We start from the raw sequence: 14,907 nt of genomic DNA, 5'->3' as shown, positions 1-14,907 counted from the left end.
TTACTCAATTTGAGAGAAAACAGTCTTAAGAAATTAACAAGTTTGCATCATATGAATCTGATAAAATAATAGAACAAGAAATAAAATGTTACTGGAAAAACAAGGAAAAGTTATACATCTTAAAGGTATATAAGCTTTCATTTAGTCTTCTTATTAAATCGGTAATATTTAAAACAATAAAAATTAATACCTGCGGGTGAAGGACTTGGAGATACATCAGGAACAGAATCAACACGAACAACGGGAGTAGAAACAGGTTGCTGCTGATAGTACATCTGAATGGGAAGTGGGATAGCCCTCCTTTTTACTCCTACTACATGAATATGTGCCTGCCCATTGTTACTGGAATCCTCCACCCTCTTCACTGTATGATTTGGAAAGACCGTTCTGTAAAGTACACACATACTCAGTTTTAATAACTAGAACATTAACAAAAAACACTAACTTCTAACTGCTACACGAATGGCAGCAGCATATTCACTGCTACTTATGTAGCAGTATGAATCATACAGTTATATTCTGCAAGGGTGGGAAGCAAGGAATTAAATATAAAAGGTCAATTCTCCAATTTTAAAAATCATTATTTATCAACACTGTTGGGTTTAAAACAATTCTACTGTAATTAACAAAAAAGCTGCATCTAGGCAATGCCTATTTTATGAACTTTGCAAAATATCAAAACGCCATGGGAGGGCTTCCCTGGTGGCGCAGTGGTTGGGAGTCCGCCTGTCGATGCAGGGGACACGGGTTCGTGCCCCAGTCCAGGAGGATCCCACATGCCGCGGAGCGGCTGGGCCCGTGAGCCGTGGCCGCTGAGCCTGCGTGTCCGGAGCCTGTGCTCCGCAATGGGAGAGGCCACAACAGTGAGAGGTCTGCATACCGCAAAAAAAAACCCCAAAAACAAACAAACAAAAAAACGCCATGGGACTTCCCTGGTGGTGCAGTGGTTAGGAATCCGCCTGCCAGTGCAGGGGACATGGGTCCGGGAAGATCTCACATGCCGCAGAGCAACTAAGCCTGTACACCATAACTGCTGAGCCTGTGCTCTGAAGCCCGCAAGCCACAACTACTGAGCCCACGTGCCACAACTAATGAAGCCCGCACGCCTGAAACCTGTGCTCCGCAACAAGAGAAGCCATCGCAACAAAGAGTAGCCCCCATTAGCCACAACTAGAGAAAGCCCATGCACAACAGCGAAGACCCAATGCAGCCAAAAATAAAAAGATAAATAAATAACTAAATTTATATATATTAAAAAAGCCATGATATTTGAGGACAGAGTTTAGTTATAGACTATTAGTTAAGATTTAAAAGGGTAAAAGCCATGTCTTTAATGCATAAAAGTAGGTGGAAAAAAAGTAAACGTAATTTCTTTTCTTTCTTTGATAAGCCTAGTAATGATTAACCACAAACACCAGATGTGATTTCCAAAATTCCCTTGTATTAAAACTTCCATCATACTACAATCTAACCATACAAAATTTCAAGTAGTGGAGATATTTAAAACTAGGTAGATAGCTGGTGTGTTCTCTAAAGAGCAAGGGGTGTTGTAAATGATGAAAACTGACTTTATTTAAAGTTATGAAATATAAATCCTACCTAAGACATTTATAAAATCCAGTTGATGTTAGGATTCCACCACGAGCCAATTTACTGCAAGTTGATAGGTACTCAGAATACATTTCTGCTCGAGAGACAGAACAATCTGGATTTACTTCAAAATGAGCATTTAACCTAAAAGAGGAGAAAAATATATGGCATTATGCAATATACTATAGGAGAGTCCATACTTAAATATACAAAACCATTTGAAGGCAATGTGTTATAAACTAATAATTATGTCTATTAAAAGAGATTAACTACTTAATCATACTTATTTTAGTATAAAAAAATCATTATCAATAAATATAAAAACCGGGATGTGAATACAGCAGCAGGGTTGGTCTGTTGGCAACAAATATACTACAACAAATTTTATTCAGTGAATACTCAGGTTCCTGTCTTATAATAATCAAAATATAACAGAAGTTCCCAATTAAGAGTTGTTGGCCATGTGACAAATGGAGGAAAAACTGAACTTAAAGTTAAACTTCTGTTGCTCTTGGATTAAATTTCTTCAGAAAAAACTCTCCCAAAGCTTTTAACTACTTCCTAAAACAATGATACTTCCCATGCTGCACACTCCCCTTCCCCTTCCGAGACTCTATTCCTAATCAATTACAAGGTAATTCAAACTTCAGTTTGTCTTTGTCATAAAGTGACTTCACCTATAAATTGGGATTGGAGGCCTAGTTATCCTTATAGGACTCTTCCTAGGACTCACCATATACATGACAGGCCAACCTACAGCTGTTTCTTATTAACTGAATCAAATGATAATTATGGTAAAACAGTTTAAAATGCTTCTCTCCTCCTCCTCCCTAGAAATGGCAGAAATATGCAACAGGGATTTATAAGACCAAGTCTATAACACACACACATTTTACATTGGATGTGGTACATATTTTTTCCAACTTTCATAACCCTTTGAGTACTGAGCTTTCAAAACGACCAGACACAAAAAACTTGTTTTGGTTTCAATATAGAAGATAAATATTTCCAAATATTATTGGATAAGATTCATCATATATAAAGGGTCATGGTGTAACAATATAGAACATGAGGAAAAAGCAAGTAATTAGAGATATTACCATAAACCTGATTTAAGCAAAGTGGAAAAGTAGAGAAAATAGTCATAGGAACGCAGAAAACAAAGCACCAAAAATATGGAACACAGAGTGACAGGAGCATGGAATGGGAGAAAAATAATGTTAGAGAATGGGGGAAAAGGGATCAAAGAAAGAAATTTTTTAAAGTAATACATCACTGAAAAGTGATCTTACATTTCAATCTGTTAATCTTCTAAAGAATTAAAGTTGAAATTCATAAAAAATGTAGAGGCAACTAGCCATAAAAAAATGAAATGGTTCTAACCAAGTCTACATTTATTTTTTTCAGAAAATGGCTGAGATGTGACCAGTCAGTCTTCTCAAGAAAATATTATTTTCAAGTTGATTATTTCAATGTAGACATACTGGTTATTCTATTATTTGATTAGTTACCCCTTACTACTCACAAAAAGGAAAAATTAACTAGCAATGAATGAGAAGCTTTGTTTTTGCTCAAAAAGAGGGATATTTAACAACAAAATCTGGTTCTATTTTCTTAAAGTCAGTCCAATTCAGTTTTAATAAAACGCTAATTTAAGAAAAACAAATTCTATAACCTGACAAACCTTATTTTCTACAAAGCCAATGATAACTTTTTAACACAAATTTTACTTGAAAAGGAGTGGTGTAATTTAATGAAATTCTAGTCAAAGACTATTTTAACTCTGAAAATTCTGATAAATATTTTTCTTCAAACTATTCCAAAATACAGGTGAAGTGATTTTACATTACCCTTTCTTTGTATAAATGTTATCCTACCCTAACTAAAAAGAAATACAGAGTAAAACATTCTGGATGACTGCTGAAATACATTTCCTTTTCTCATTTGCTTTATTCTTCCCAAGGATAAAGCCTTAATAGAAATAAACCACTTACCACTGACAAGCAAACTTCTCACTATCTATTTCCACTATTCCTGGAGGTGGAGCAACATGCTGTGCTACAACTGCTCTGGAAGCTAAAGAAAAAAATACATTAGCTACATCATTTTTTAAAACTATATGCCATATTTAGTTAATGGATACTGAACCAATTAATATTGACAATGAATACCTTTTAAAAAGGTATATAAACATATTGAAAATATACAAATTTGAGAAAGAAACTTATAATGGAGCACATATTATACCAGGCACTATCTTAGATGCTTCATACAAACTATTTTTTTAACCTCACAATCATCTGAATAATAACCATAATATGGATTATTTCACTAATATAAACTCTATTTTTTCCATTGTCAGACACTGAGTTTTAACTTTATCTATATTACCTTTCTTAATTCTGTGAGGTGGGAACCTGAGACTCAAAGTGATTAAAATAACTAGGTGAAGGTCACACAGCACAACACATCAATAAATAAGCATCTCTCAGTTTAGTTACAGAAGCAGATTGTATCACAAATAATTTCATTTCTGAATTTAAAAGATTAACATTAATTCTATAAGTGGCATATATAAAACTTCTGGGTATGATGAACAAATAGCTAACTTCTATGGTGGAACTAATGAAAACAAGAAAAATATGAGATAATATAAACTTACTCATATTACAATAAGTTTATAATAAAATATGAATCTTACATATTTATAGATAAAAATTACACTGTTTCACCATTGAATCAGCATTATTAATTTATAATTTTTAAACCTACAAAATGTACCTACTTTTATTTCAGGTGACATTTTAGCAAAACTTCTCAGAATCCTCAAAAAAAACCAAATGAATTTCTAAATTATGGGAACTAGAGGAGCCCCACAGCTCAGCCCAATCTGTGAATGATCTGAAGCAATCTTGACCTTTGTCTGATGAGACCCCAGGCTTCCACTGGGATACAGCTAACAGCAGACAGCCAGTTGTAAATATTTATTCTGTATTAAGCCATTTATATTTATGTGATTTGTTTTAATCTTCTATCTAGGTTCTAAATTTAACTGTCCCCGTTTTGCAAATGAAAAAATTAAAGCTCCGAAATTAAGTTCACAAAGGAAAACATGATGGAAATAGCAGAGCTGGAGATAGGGTGTAGCTGGAAAGCCTTCTTTTAGGGGTGCTGAATTTGAATTCAGGTCTGTCACATTTCAGAGCCATATTGTGATATTCTGCTTCTTAACAGAACATAATAATTAGAACCAAAATTATTTTCCTTGGGCAGCCCCAGCCTATCTTTTTTCTTCTCTAACTTGATGACACTGTTACAGAAAATACCCTTCTAGGGCCTAAACCTATGTAGAAATCTTCTTCCCTTTTCTTCATCAATTATACTCTCAGAGTATACCCTACTCTGACTGAAATCTGAATCAATTAACAACCAATTGCAGGAAACATTAGAAACTATGTTGAAATTATGAGAAACTTTATAAACAATGCATAAAGAAGAATGATACAGCCTCAATTAAATTAAAAGCATAAACCGGAAATGTATAATTACTATAAAAGTGGCTACAAAATGAAAAGCATTGTCCTCAGGATACCTGAAGACATTCCAAAGGATACAAAGGCACTTATACTTTAAGAGGAATCAATTTTCAGATACTCAAAGTTTTGTATATATTCCCTCCTAAAACTGCTTTGCCTGAAAACATGACCTCCTCTTTGATGACTGCTCTTTAACCATCTTGGAATAGGAAGTCTTAACTCTCACCCATCCTTTAGAGCACTGTAAGATACAGTTTAATGCATGACTCTGGAGCCAGAGAGGCTGGCTCTAAAGTTCCATCACTCACTAGCTGGGAAAGCTACTTAACCTCTCTGACTATAAAATGGGGAAAAGTAACAATACATTGACCTCATAGATCGTCATGAGGATTAGAGGAGTTTATATGTAAGTCACTTAAAACAATGCCTGGCACATAGTAAGTGTTACTATGTTAGCTATGATGATGATGATGGTGTAAAAACCTCTGGAATACCAAAGGGAGAAGTGGAAATATTAGTGTCCACAAAAGTTCTTTAAACCAAGGTATTAGGGTAGGGCTTCTGGTCTATCCCAGTGTTTTATATATTATAGTTAAGGGCAATGTAGGGCATTAGAAATTGGGTATTCTGGCCCTTTGGTGTGTTCTGAATTCAGATATATTATAAAGTGATGACAATTTTTGCTTAATGTCCTTTCCTCCTCTATCCCTCAATTACTATCAAAGAGTGCATTACTTTAGAGACAATCTTGTTTAAGTAAAGCATTCAGAATATTTTAAAGTAATATTGAAGGTGGTGGCATCTTATTTCATTCACATGACAAACTCATGACAAGTTTAACTATCTCAGAATTCTGAAATAAGGAAGGTATCAATGGGAACACAAAGTAACATGTTTTCTTGGACTGAAAAATAAGGTTGGACTTTTTGTAAATAACAAATTGAGGCAAGACACTTTTGATAATAAAGACTAACTTTAACAGTTAGATTATGTGGCAGACATTTTCCATAATTGAATGAGGTAAATCTCCAGTGCCAAGACTTTGACAAAAATGTATTCATGCATATGATAAAAAGCACTTCATCAAAAAACACTGTGGTCTTGAAATGAACACTATGTAAATTTTCCTAACCCAGTGGTCCTCAAAGTATAGTGCCCTGACCTGAAGCATCAGCATCTCATGGGAACTTGCTAGAAATGAAAATTCTCCGATCCACCTGAATCAGAAATTCAGGGTATGGAGCCCAGAAATCAGCACTTAAGCCCACTGGGTGACTCCGATGCACCGTAAAGTTTGAGAACCACTGTGCTAACACTTCCTGAATGTATTAGGTTAAACAAGGTACATCTAAGTAAAAGAGTAGCAACTTATCATTTACAGTCATATCTTGTTAATACCTTTTTGATATATTTTCAATAAACTTAAAAGTAAGTATCTATAATGACTGGGCAACAAATAATTTTACAAGTCAAGTACTGTTAATTCTTTGATTTCAACCAAAACAAAGGAGAACTCAAATTGTCAGAAGATCATTAAATACAATTTTAATAATTTTTAGATAATTCTGAAGAAATTTAAAGAATTTTAAGTTCTACCCTCATCTATTTATTGATGTGAACTAGATTTCCAACTTAAATCTATAAAAAGGAAAAACAGAGATAAAATTAATGCTGAACCCAATTTTATTCTAGCAATAAAAAATATTCATTCAGAGACACACTAGAGTAATACTTTCCAGAGAACAAGGGGAAAAATGTCTTGTCTATCTCATTAAGAGATGTACTTCCAATATTGCATCTTTTATTGAATAATTATTTACAAAAATCTGTAATATATTTACTATTGATTTATGTACTATTTATTATTAAAACTTGTAATAATAAAATAAATTTTTAAACACTTAGAGCTTTATAACAGAAGCCTGAAAAACTTTAAATTAAAATGTCTATGTAAGCATTGATAGGGCAGTGGATATGAGTTCAAGGAGAAAGAGGGATAGTATAAAATTTCTAGTATTACAAGTTTGTGTTATTTTTTAAATGGATGGTGGTAAGCATCAATATTCCACTGGATACAAAAAGTGTTGTAACTTTTATTTTAAAATATCAATTCAATATACACAAAAACATATTATTTGCAACTATTTAAATTATGATAAAGAAATTTAGATGTCAACCTAAAAATGGGTGAAAGGTCATGCAAGTTTTCATAGTGATGAGCAGAAGTGAGCAAAAAGTTTGAAGATGACCATTCCATTAAAAAGCAGTATTAAACAAACTATGGGGGGAAAAGCCAAACTGTAAGTGCTAACTAATCAAACAATTCAGAGTTGTCATTCATGATGAGCAAGTAATAAAGTGCTCACCAGCTCAAAAATGAACTCTTTTAGGTTATTAGAGGCCCATTCAAACCTCTATCAATGACTTACTACTACGCAAGCAAGCCACAACTCTCAGTATTTAATTTTATCCATTTGCCAATGAGGATCAACTCTTAGTTTGGGGGACGGGTTCATTTGTTAAGGTCACAGGTCAGCAATAAGGCAAAAAATAGTAGTTTTCATCAGAATTACCTTTGAATATTCTTCAAATGACCTATTATAGTTCAGTGTATCACTGATAATCTATTAATTCCACTCTATGTTGAACAGTTTCTCTATGGCCCTCAATTAACTTAATCTTTTAAATTAATTTAAAAGTTTCTCCTTTAAGGATAAAAGCATACCCCCACTACCCACTTAACTGGCAGTATGAACTGTTTCATTTCCTTTTCAAGGTTGAGAAACTATTAATTTCTGATCATCGATTCTCCAATATGTATTGGGCTCTTTAACATCTACTGCCTATGGGTGAAAGCTCACTGAACAGATCAGCAGTCAAAATTACCTACTTATTTCATGCCTTCTATTACTGTCCAGTTCTGTTAGTTGAATTCAAGTAAGTTAAATGCACATACAATACAACTCTACTATATACTGCAGAAAGACATAATGGAAATCAATGAGATATGCGATACATATTACATACTTTGTGTAAATAGAGTATACAATTTTGATAACATTAAATGAGAGGAGAACAAGACAGCTGGAGAGAGATGACGAGAGTCTGAACTGAGTCATAAGTACTGGCAATCAAAAAGGCCAGACAGAGTATTTAGGAAGACTCAACAAGATTTGGTGATTAAAGGAATGTGGTAGTTAAAGATTAAGGATAATGAGATTTTTGTTTTAAGGATAGTGGGAGAGGTTGAGAAAGATCTAAATGTATTTCTAGGCTGAAGAAGCAAGTAAAGAAAAAGAGGTTTAAGATATAGGAATGAGTAGCTGGGAAAGACTGATATTCAGAGTACAGATTCAGAAGTAGTTAACATCTCTTCCTGACACAAGGGGTTGAAGGAGAATGTGTTCAGATGCTAATAAGTTTGTAAGGGAAGGGGGAAGAAGTTGAAGAAATTCATGCCACACAGCTCCCAGAGTAACTACAAAGTGTTAAAATCAACTGAGAAAGTAAGCATCCTCCATTAAAAAACAAGGAAAGAGAAATGTCTTGGGAATGGTAAGAGAGCAGGTGAGGTGAAAGATGGATTGTTTTTGTTAGGACAAATGAAGGTGGAGAACAAAAATGCTGAGAGTGCTAAAATATAAAAATTGTAACTCATAATGAGCCAGGAGAAAGAAGTCCAAGAGCTGAAGGACAGGTCTGAATTCTAATTAATGATATTTGAATTAAATAGAATTGACCCATGGGATCCTAGGAAGGGTGCAAAAGTACCGGTATATACACATGTATTAGCATTTGTATACACATGCACACATGTCTGATCCTACTGATTCTGTGGTGTTTGGTCCAAGATTTAGAAATAATAGGGGTATTACACTTATGTACTCTGATGACCACCTGAGAGAATTACAAGGCAGCATATGATTAACCAATTCCTGGTCTATCAATTTCCAATGACTGAAATCACAAACCCGTTAGGGCACTTAATACTTTTACAGTTGCGAATAATATCTAATCCCTCACACTACTCTAAAACCTTCTCAACTTCATTTCTCTATTATACTATTCTTCCTCTGTGCTCACGTTGATCCTGCTGCTCCTGGAATGTATAATATCTAAGAAATTAAAGTACATACTCAATTCTCATTTAGCCTACTCTACTATAAAATATCAGTTCCCTGTACTGCATATTTAAATTTATCTGTAGTATTAAATCTGACATACCAATAACCACACTGAAAAAGATTAAACAAAAACACTAACCTGGGGCAGATGCTACATGGGTCTGGGTTTGGACTTGCTCTACAGCTTGTGGCCTAATTTCAGATAAAATTTGATGACTGGAACTTGGATGTTCGACGAGTTTTACTGCAGCCAGTGCATCGGGGCCAAACATCTGAATATCCATGGAAACCAGACACACTAACATGTCTAAAATAAAAACCAACAGTTATTAGTCAATAATATTATAAAACAATGACATCGTTGAAAAACACATGCTATACATATATAAAACGCTGCTTCTCAAATGCCAGTCTGTGAATCATTGTACATCAGAATTATCTGTGGATCCTTAAAAAAGATTTTTAGGCTCAATCTCTGAAGACTGACTTAGAAGCTCTGGAGTGGCTGTTAGCTATCTTCATTTTAAAAAAACTTCCCAAGTGATTCTGATGTGTAGTCAGATTTAGGAACCACTGATATGGAAAGTACAGCTTAATTTCTCAATAATAATACTTTTCAAGCCAAATCTTTATTAACTCTGATTTTAATATTTATACCAAAGAAAGAAATCATTTGAATCACTGAGTAAAATGTTAACGTGACGTGTTTTAGTGAGTGTGTTTAAAACTGACAACCCACTAAGGTGAGTTCAATGATTTTGAAGATAATACCACTACTAGCATTTCTAGGAAGAGAAGGAAGCTTGTTCCACTCAGCTTTAGTTGCTTAATAGTAGCAGCTGACCACTTGAAACAGATGGACCTGCCCCCCAGAGTCAGACATAGCCATTTTGTTGATTTCAAATTTAATATATAGTAATAGAAATAAAGAGAAGAAGTAAAGATTACTGATAGCCACATGCATCCTGGTCTCTATATAACAGAAGTTTCTTGCTTATCTAAAATAGACAGAAAGAATAACACAAACAAGCGTGTCTGAAAGGGTAATGACTCCTCAAAATAAACAGTAAACCCCAAATATCAATTGTGATTTTTTACAGCAACCACATTAAATATTTTTTCCTTAATAAAGAAAATAACTTAAATGCTTTTTGTGGTTTAGTCTTACCTATGCTCTTTTCTACTTTTGCAATTTTTGTGCAAGCTACATCTCCCATTTCTGTGAGCATATATAGCACCTCAAGTGTTGAGATTACGAGCAGCACATCAGGTAAAGTGAGATGACAAATGATCTCTCTGTATGAGTCCTGATCGACATATTCACAAATCAAAACACCATTATCCTCTGCTTTGCAAAGATTTCCCAAAATTTCCATGCCTGAAAAGCATACACACACAAACATGTATTTGTCTTTTAAAAGATGATAAAAAGCTTGTGTACTTTAGACAATGAGAAACTTAAGTGAGCACTTACCCCTCATCTTTAAAAATCTATCCCTTGACATGAGGCATTTTGTAACAGTATGAAACATCAGATGAGTAGTTTTGAAATCAACAGGATCCAATAAAAGCTGGAAAAAAAAAAAGGACATTACTGTTTAGGTAGGCTTCTTCCAATTTAGATCCAAATGTATATTTCAAATTTAATAAAAATGAGCCAAACAATGTTACGTAACTTTAAAAAATGTAATTACTGTGAGAATAGTCATCAATGAATCTGGAGCATCATTTCAAATATTTCTCTTTTTCCACAAAAGTGTGTAATACCTTTAGGCAAAAACTATATGTAAGCATTTAATATTCTATAATTATGGCAAATATAACAATCCCACATCCTAACATTTTAAAGTAAATATTGTGCTAACTATAAAAACTGTTTTAAGCTACTGTCACATGCTTACCTCAGCTGCAATATTTCCTAATGTGTCAAGGCCTAATTGCCTTAGAGAAATAAAATGACTATGTGCAGAAAGTAATAGGAAACGGAGACAGGTACGATTAGCTGCCAAGAGCTTAACATTGCCCTCCTCAAAGGAAAGATTTCGCAAAATCACTGCAATCTGAAGTACCCGTTGTCCTTCAATATCATTAATGCCCAGCTTTCGAGGTGGATGAAATAAAGATTCCCAAATCCATTCTCCTGATGTACCTTCTACAAGAGAAGAAAACATATTTTACGTAAACTCATATTTCACTTATTATTATTGATATTTCAAAGTTATTTAAAATATTTTCTCATTGACTTACCATGAGACTTGTTTCTGTCAGAAATGAGGTCACGTACTTCATTATCATCAACAATGTCTTTCCAAAACTGTGATGAGAAATTATTACACTTAATTCTGACAATTTGAAATAAGTATTCTATTACTTTAAAAATAGTCACACAGACTGTAAAACTATAATAGTTCTATTTTTAGTTCAAGTAGATATCATTGTATTCTAGGTACTCAGTTCTTTGACACAAATGCTAGATTTTTCTATAGTTCAAAGGTGTCATTTTGGCTTAGGGCCCACAGATCCCTAAAAGGTCTGTGAAAAATATAGGGCATCTATGAACATGAATGAGGAGAAAAAAATGACATGTTCATTAACCTCTAACTAAAATTTAGCATTTCCTTAGCATTTTCTTCAACTCTGAATGTTAGAAAATGAACCACAGTAGCAATAGCAGAACCTCTGACACTGTCACCAATATGAATCACAGATATTTTCAGATAACTTTATAGCTATGGAAAATATCTAGAGATAGTATTTATGCTCATCAGTACTTAAAAATTATGATAATTAATAGTCATTAATTAGTAAACTGCATACAGTCACAGTATTACTATTTACAGACTCCTGAGACATAGCTAGCTAGCTACTGAGTAAATCTACATCTAGAAGAAAATCAAACAGCAAGTGGTGAAGTATTTGTGTTCACAAATTTGTAACCCAGATATTTAGGTTTCCTTTGCAGTATTCCATATCAACAAACTGTTTTTTGACCCATAAGAGACAGGAAATAAGTCGAAATCCACTACTTAATCTTTCAGGCTAAGAAACAAAGGCCTATATATTAATATGTCTATACAAAATGAACTTTAATTTTAACTTTTCTATGCCATTTTATCTTGTTACTTCCCTACTAATCAAGAAGCACATGGGCCATTAGTTCACTGTTTATTTCTAAACGTTCTGATGTATTTTGTAAATGATTGTATTTTAGTTTTGGGAATTAAAGTTCCTTTGCATTTAAAGTTTCTGATCTGAGAAAAGGTCCACCACGAAAATGACTCACTGCAAAAAAAACTCATGATAAAAAATCTTTGGTAACAATAAAAAAGAACTAGGCATATGAAGGAATAAGACAATGTTCAATAACCAAGAAAAAAGGGCCACAAGAAATTCAAATAATAAAGATATCAGAGTAGAATTTTAAATGATCATGGAAAATAAACAAAGAAATAGAAGATAAAATCGAAAAGTTTGGCATGTAAGTAGAAACTATAAGAAATAGCTAAATAGAAATTCTAGAACTGAAAATAAGAACTCAATGGACAGACTTAACAAAGGATTAGATTCAACTCAAGGAAGAATTAGTGATTGGAAGAGACGGCAGAAAAAAATACCAAGTTAGAAGCATAAAGAGACAAAAGGATGAACAGAATAAAAGCATTCAAGACACATACAGTGAAAAGTTCTAACATAAAATTAATTGGAGTTCCTGAGGAAAGATAGAAAGAATGGGCAAAAACAATATTTGAAAAGACAGGGTCGAGAATTTTCTAAATCAATTGAAAGATACCACACCATAGATTTAACAAGCACTCCAAACTCCAAGAAAAGATAAAATGTGTAGGAGCATCATAATAAAATTCCTGAAAAGCAAAGACAAAGAAAAATCTTAAATGCAAAGGTGGAAAAAGGGACAGATAACCTTGAAAAAGACAACTAAAATTACAGGAAACTTTGTAAAAGAAATAATGGAAGCCAGAGGACAATGGGATATTTTCAAAGCGATGGAAGAAAATATCTGCCAAAGTAGAATCTTTACACAGTGAAATTGCTCTTCAAGAATAAAACTGAAAGGGCTTCCCTGGTGGCGCAGTGGTTGGGGGTCCACCTGCCGGTGCAGGGGACGCGGGTTCGTGCCCTGGTCCGGGAGGATCCCATATGCTGCGGAGCGGCTGGGCCCGTGCGTCCGGAGCCTGTGCTCCATGACGGGAGAGGCCGCAGTGGTGGGAAGCCCGCATACCGCAAAAAAAAAAAAAAAAAAAAAAAAGAATAAAACTGAAATAAAGACATTTTCTGACAAATGAAAAATATCTGCAAACCTGCACTGGGGGAAAAATGCATGAAAAGGAAGATGTAATTTAAATCAAAATAAATGCTGAATAAATAAAATACTAAAAAAAGTCTTACGGGTAAAAATATATATAAAATTAAAATCTATGAAAAATGCTTGGAAGAAAATTTTGCTCAGGCCGTAATGGTACCGCAGTAGTCATCCCATCATAAACCAATATATATAAAACAATTGTTTTCACAGACTGGGCAAGAGCAATGCAAAACCGTAATCACTGAAACATGGGAAGCAAATGAGGTGAACTCAGTGACTGCCCCATATCTTTACATAAACACTCTTTCTAGACAACAATACAGAGACAATAAACCCAAGAGGTCATAGCAATTACTAAACTGAGAAGACATTTTATATATATATATATATATATATATATATATATATATATATTCTCTCTCTCTCTATATATATATATATGCAGCTAATTCAGGTACAAAAAAGACCATACCTTAGGAATAAAGATAAACTAGTCTTGTATTCGTCATAACAAAACTTAAAAACAACTATCCATATATTAGTTAAAAGCATGCCAGAACAACGTGCAACATTCTTGGAAGACACCAAAGAACAGACACTAAATAATATAACAGTCCCAATATCTATATCTAATAAAAAATTACTAGATGTACAAAGGAAGTGGGAAACATGACTCATAACTAAGGCAAAAATCAGTTTCAACGAAAAAAGACCCAGAAACAATAAAAATAGTGAAACTAGCAGACAAGAACATTAAAACAACTATTAAATATGTTGAAGGATTTAAAGGAATATGAACATAATTAAGATGAATGTGGGACAATATAAAAGAGAATCAAATGGAATTTCTAGAGCTGAAAAACGTAATATCTGAAATAAAAAAATATGACTAGATGGGCTTAATTGTAAAAGAGAAAATAAAGACATAACAATAGAAACTATTCACAATGAAGTACACAGAAAATAAAAAGGTCTAAAAACAATGAACAGAGCCACAGTGGCCTGCAGAACAGTTCCAGAAAAGCAGGAGGGGAAACAAAAAATTTTTGAATAACTGACAAAAACTTCCCAAATTTCATGAAAAATACCAAACCAAGAAGCTAAATAAACCTCAAGCAAAACAAAACTAACTAACTAAATAAATATAAAAACCACAACAAGGCACATTAAAAAAATCAATGACAAAGAGAACACCTTAAAAGCAGTCAGATAAAACATCACAAAAGGAAGAACAATAAGAATGAAAGTAACTTATTGTCAGTAATAATGCAAACAAGACAGAAATGTTACCTTTAAAATGCTCATAAAGTATAAGTGGTCTGAATGCATTGAT

At 33.6% G+C, this 14,907-nt stretch overlaps 1 protein-coding gene across 2 annotated transcripts in view; it reads right to left on the bottom strand.

Annotated features, from left to right (window-relative positions):
• The window catches only part of ARID2 (AT-rich interaction domain 2), a 164,481-nt gene that overhangs the window by 45,054 nt on the left and 104,520 nt on the right, over nucleotides 1-14,907 (bottom strand). For both annotated transcript variants that reach the window (XM_082636994.1, XM_082636995.1), the window contains 8 exons: nucleotides 11,498-11,564; nucleotides 11,152-11,402; nucleotides 10,725-10,821; nucleotides 10,419-10,628; nucleotides 9,390-9,557; nucleotides 3,585-3,666; nucleotides 1,600-1,734; nucleotides 191-387 (listed from right to left, as the gene is read on the bottom strand). In XM_082636994.1, the coding sequence (XP_082493120.1) occupies nucleotides 191-387; nucleotides 1,600-1,734; nucleotides 3,585-3,666; nucleotides 9,390-9,557; nucleotides 10,419-10,628; nucleotides 10,725-10,821; nucleotides 11,152-11,402; nucleotides 11,498-11,564 (1,207 nt within the window). The remainder of the gene's footprint in view (nucleotides 1-190; nucleotides 388-1,599; nucleotides 1,735-3,584; nucleotides 3,667-9,389; nucleotides 9,558-10,418; nucleotides 10,629-10,724; nucleotides 10,822-11,151; nucleotides 11,403-11,497; nucleotides 11,565-14,907) is intronic.

This window comes from Mesoplodon mirus (assembly GCF_964341445.2).
Source record: "Mesoplodon mirus genome assembly, chromosome: 11".
Taxonomy (NCBI): Eukaryota; Metazoa; Chordata; class Mammalia; order Artiodactyla; family Ziphiidae; genus Mesoplodon; species Mesoplodon mirus.
Note: the sequence above shows the minus strand (reverse complement) of the source record. Positions and strands in the feature narration are given on the sequence as shown.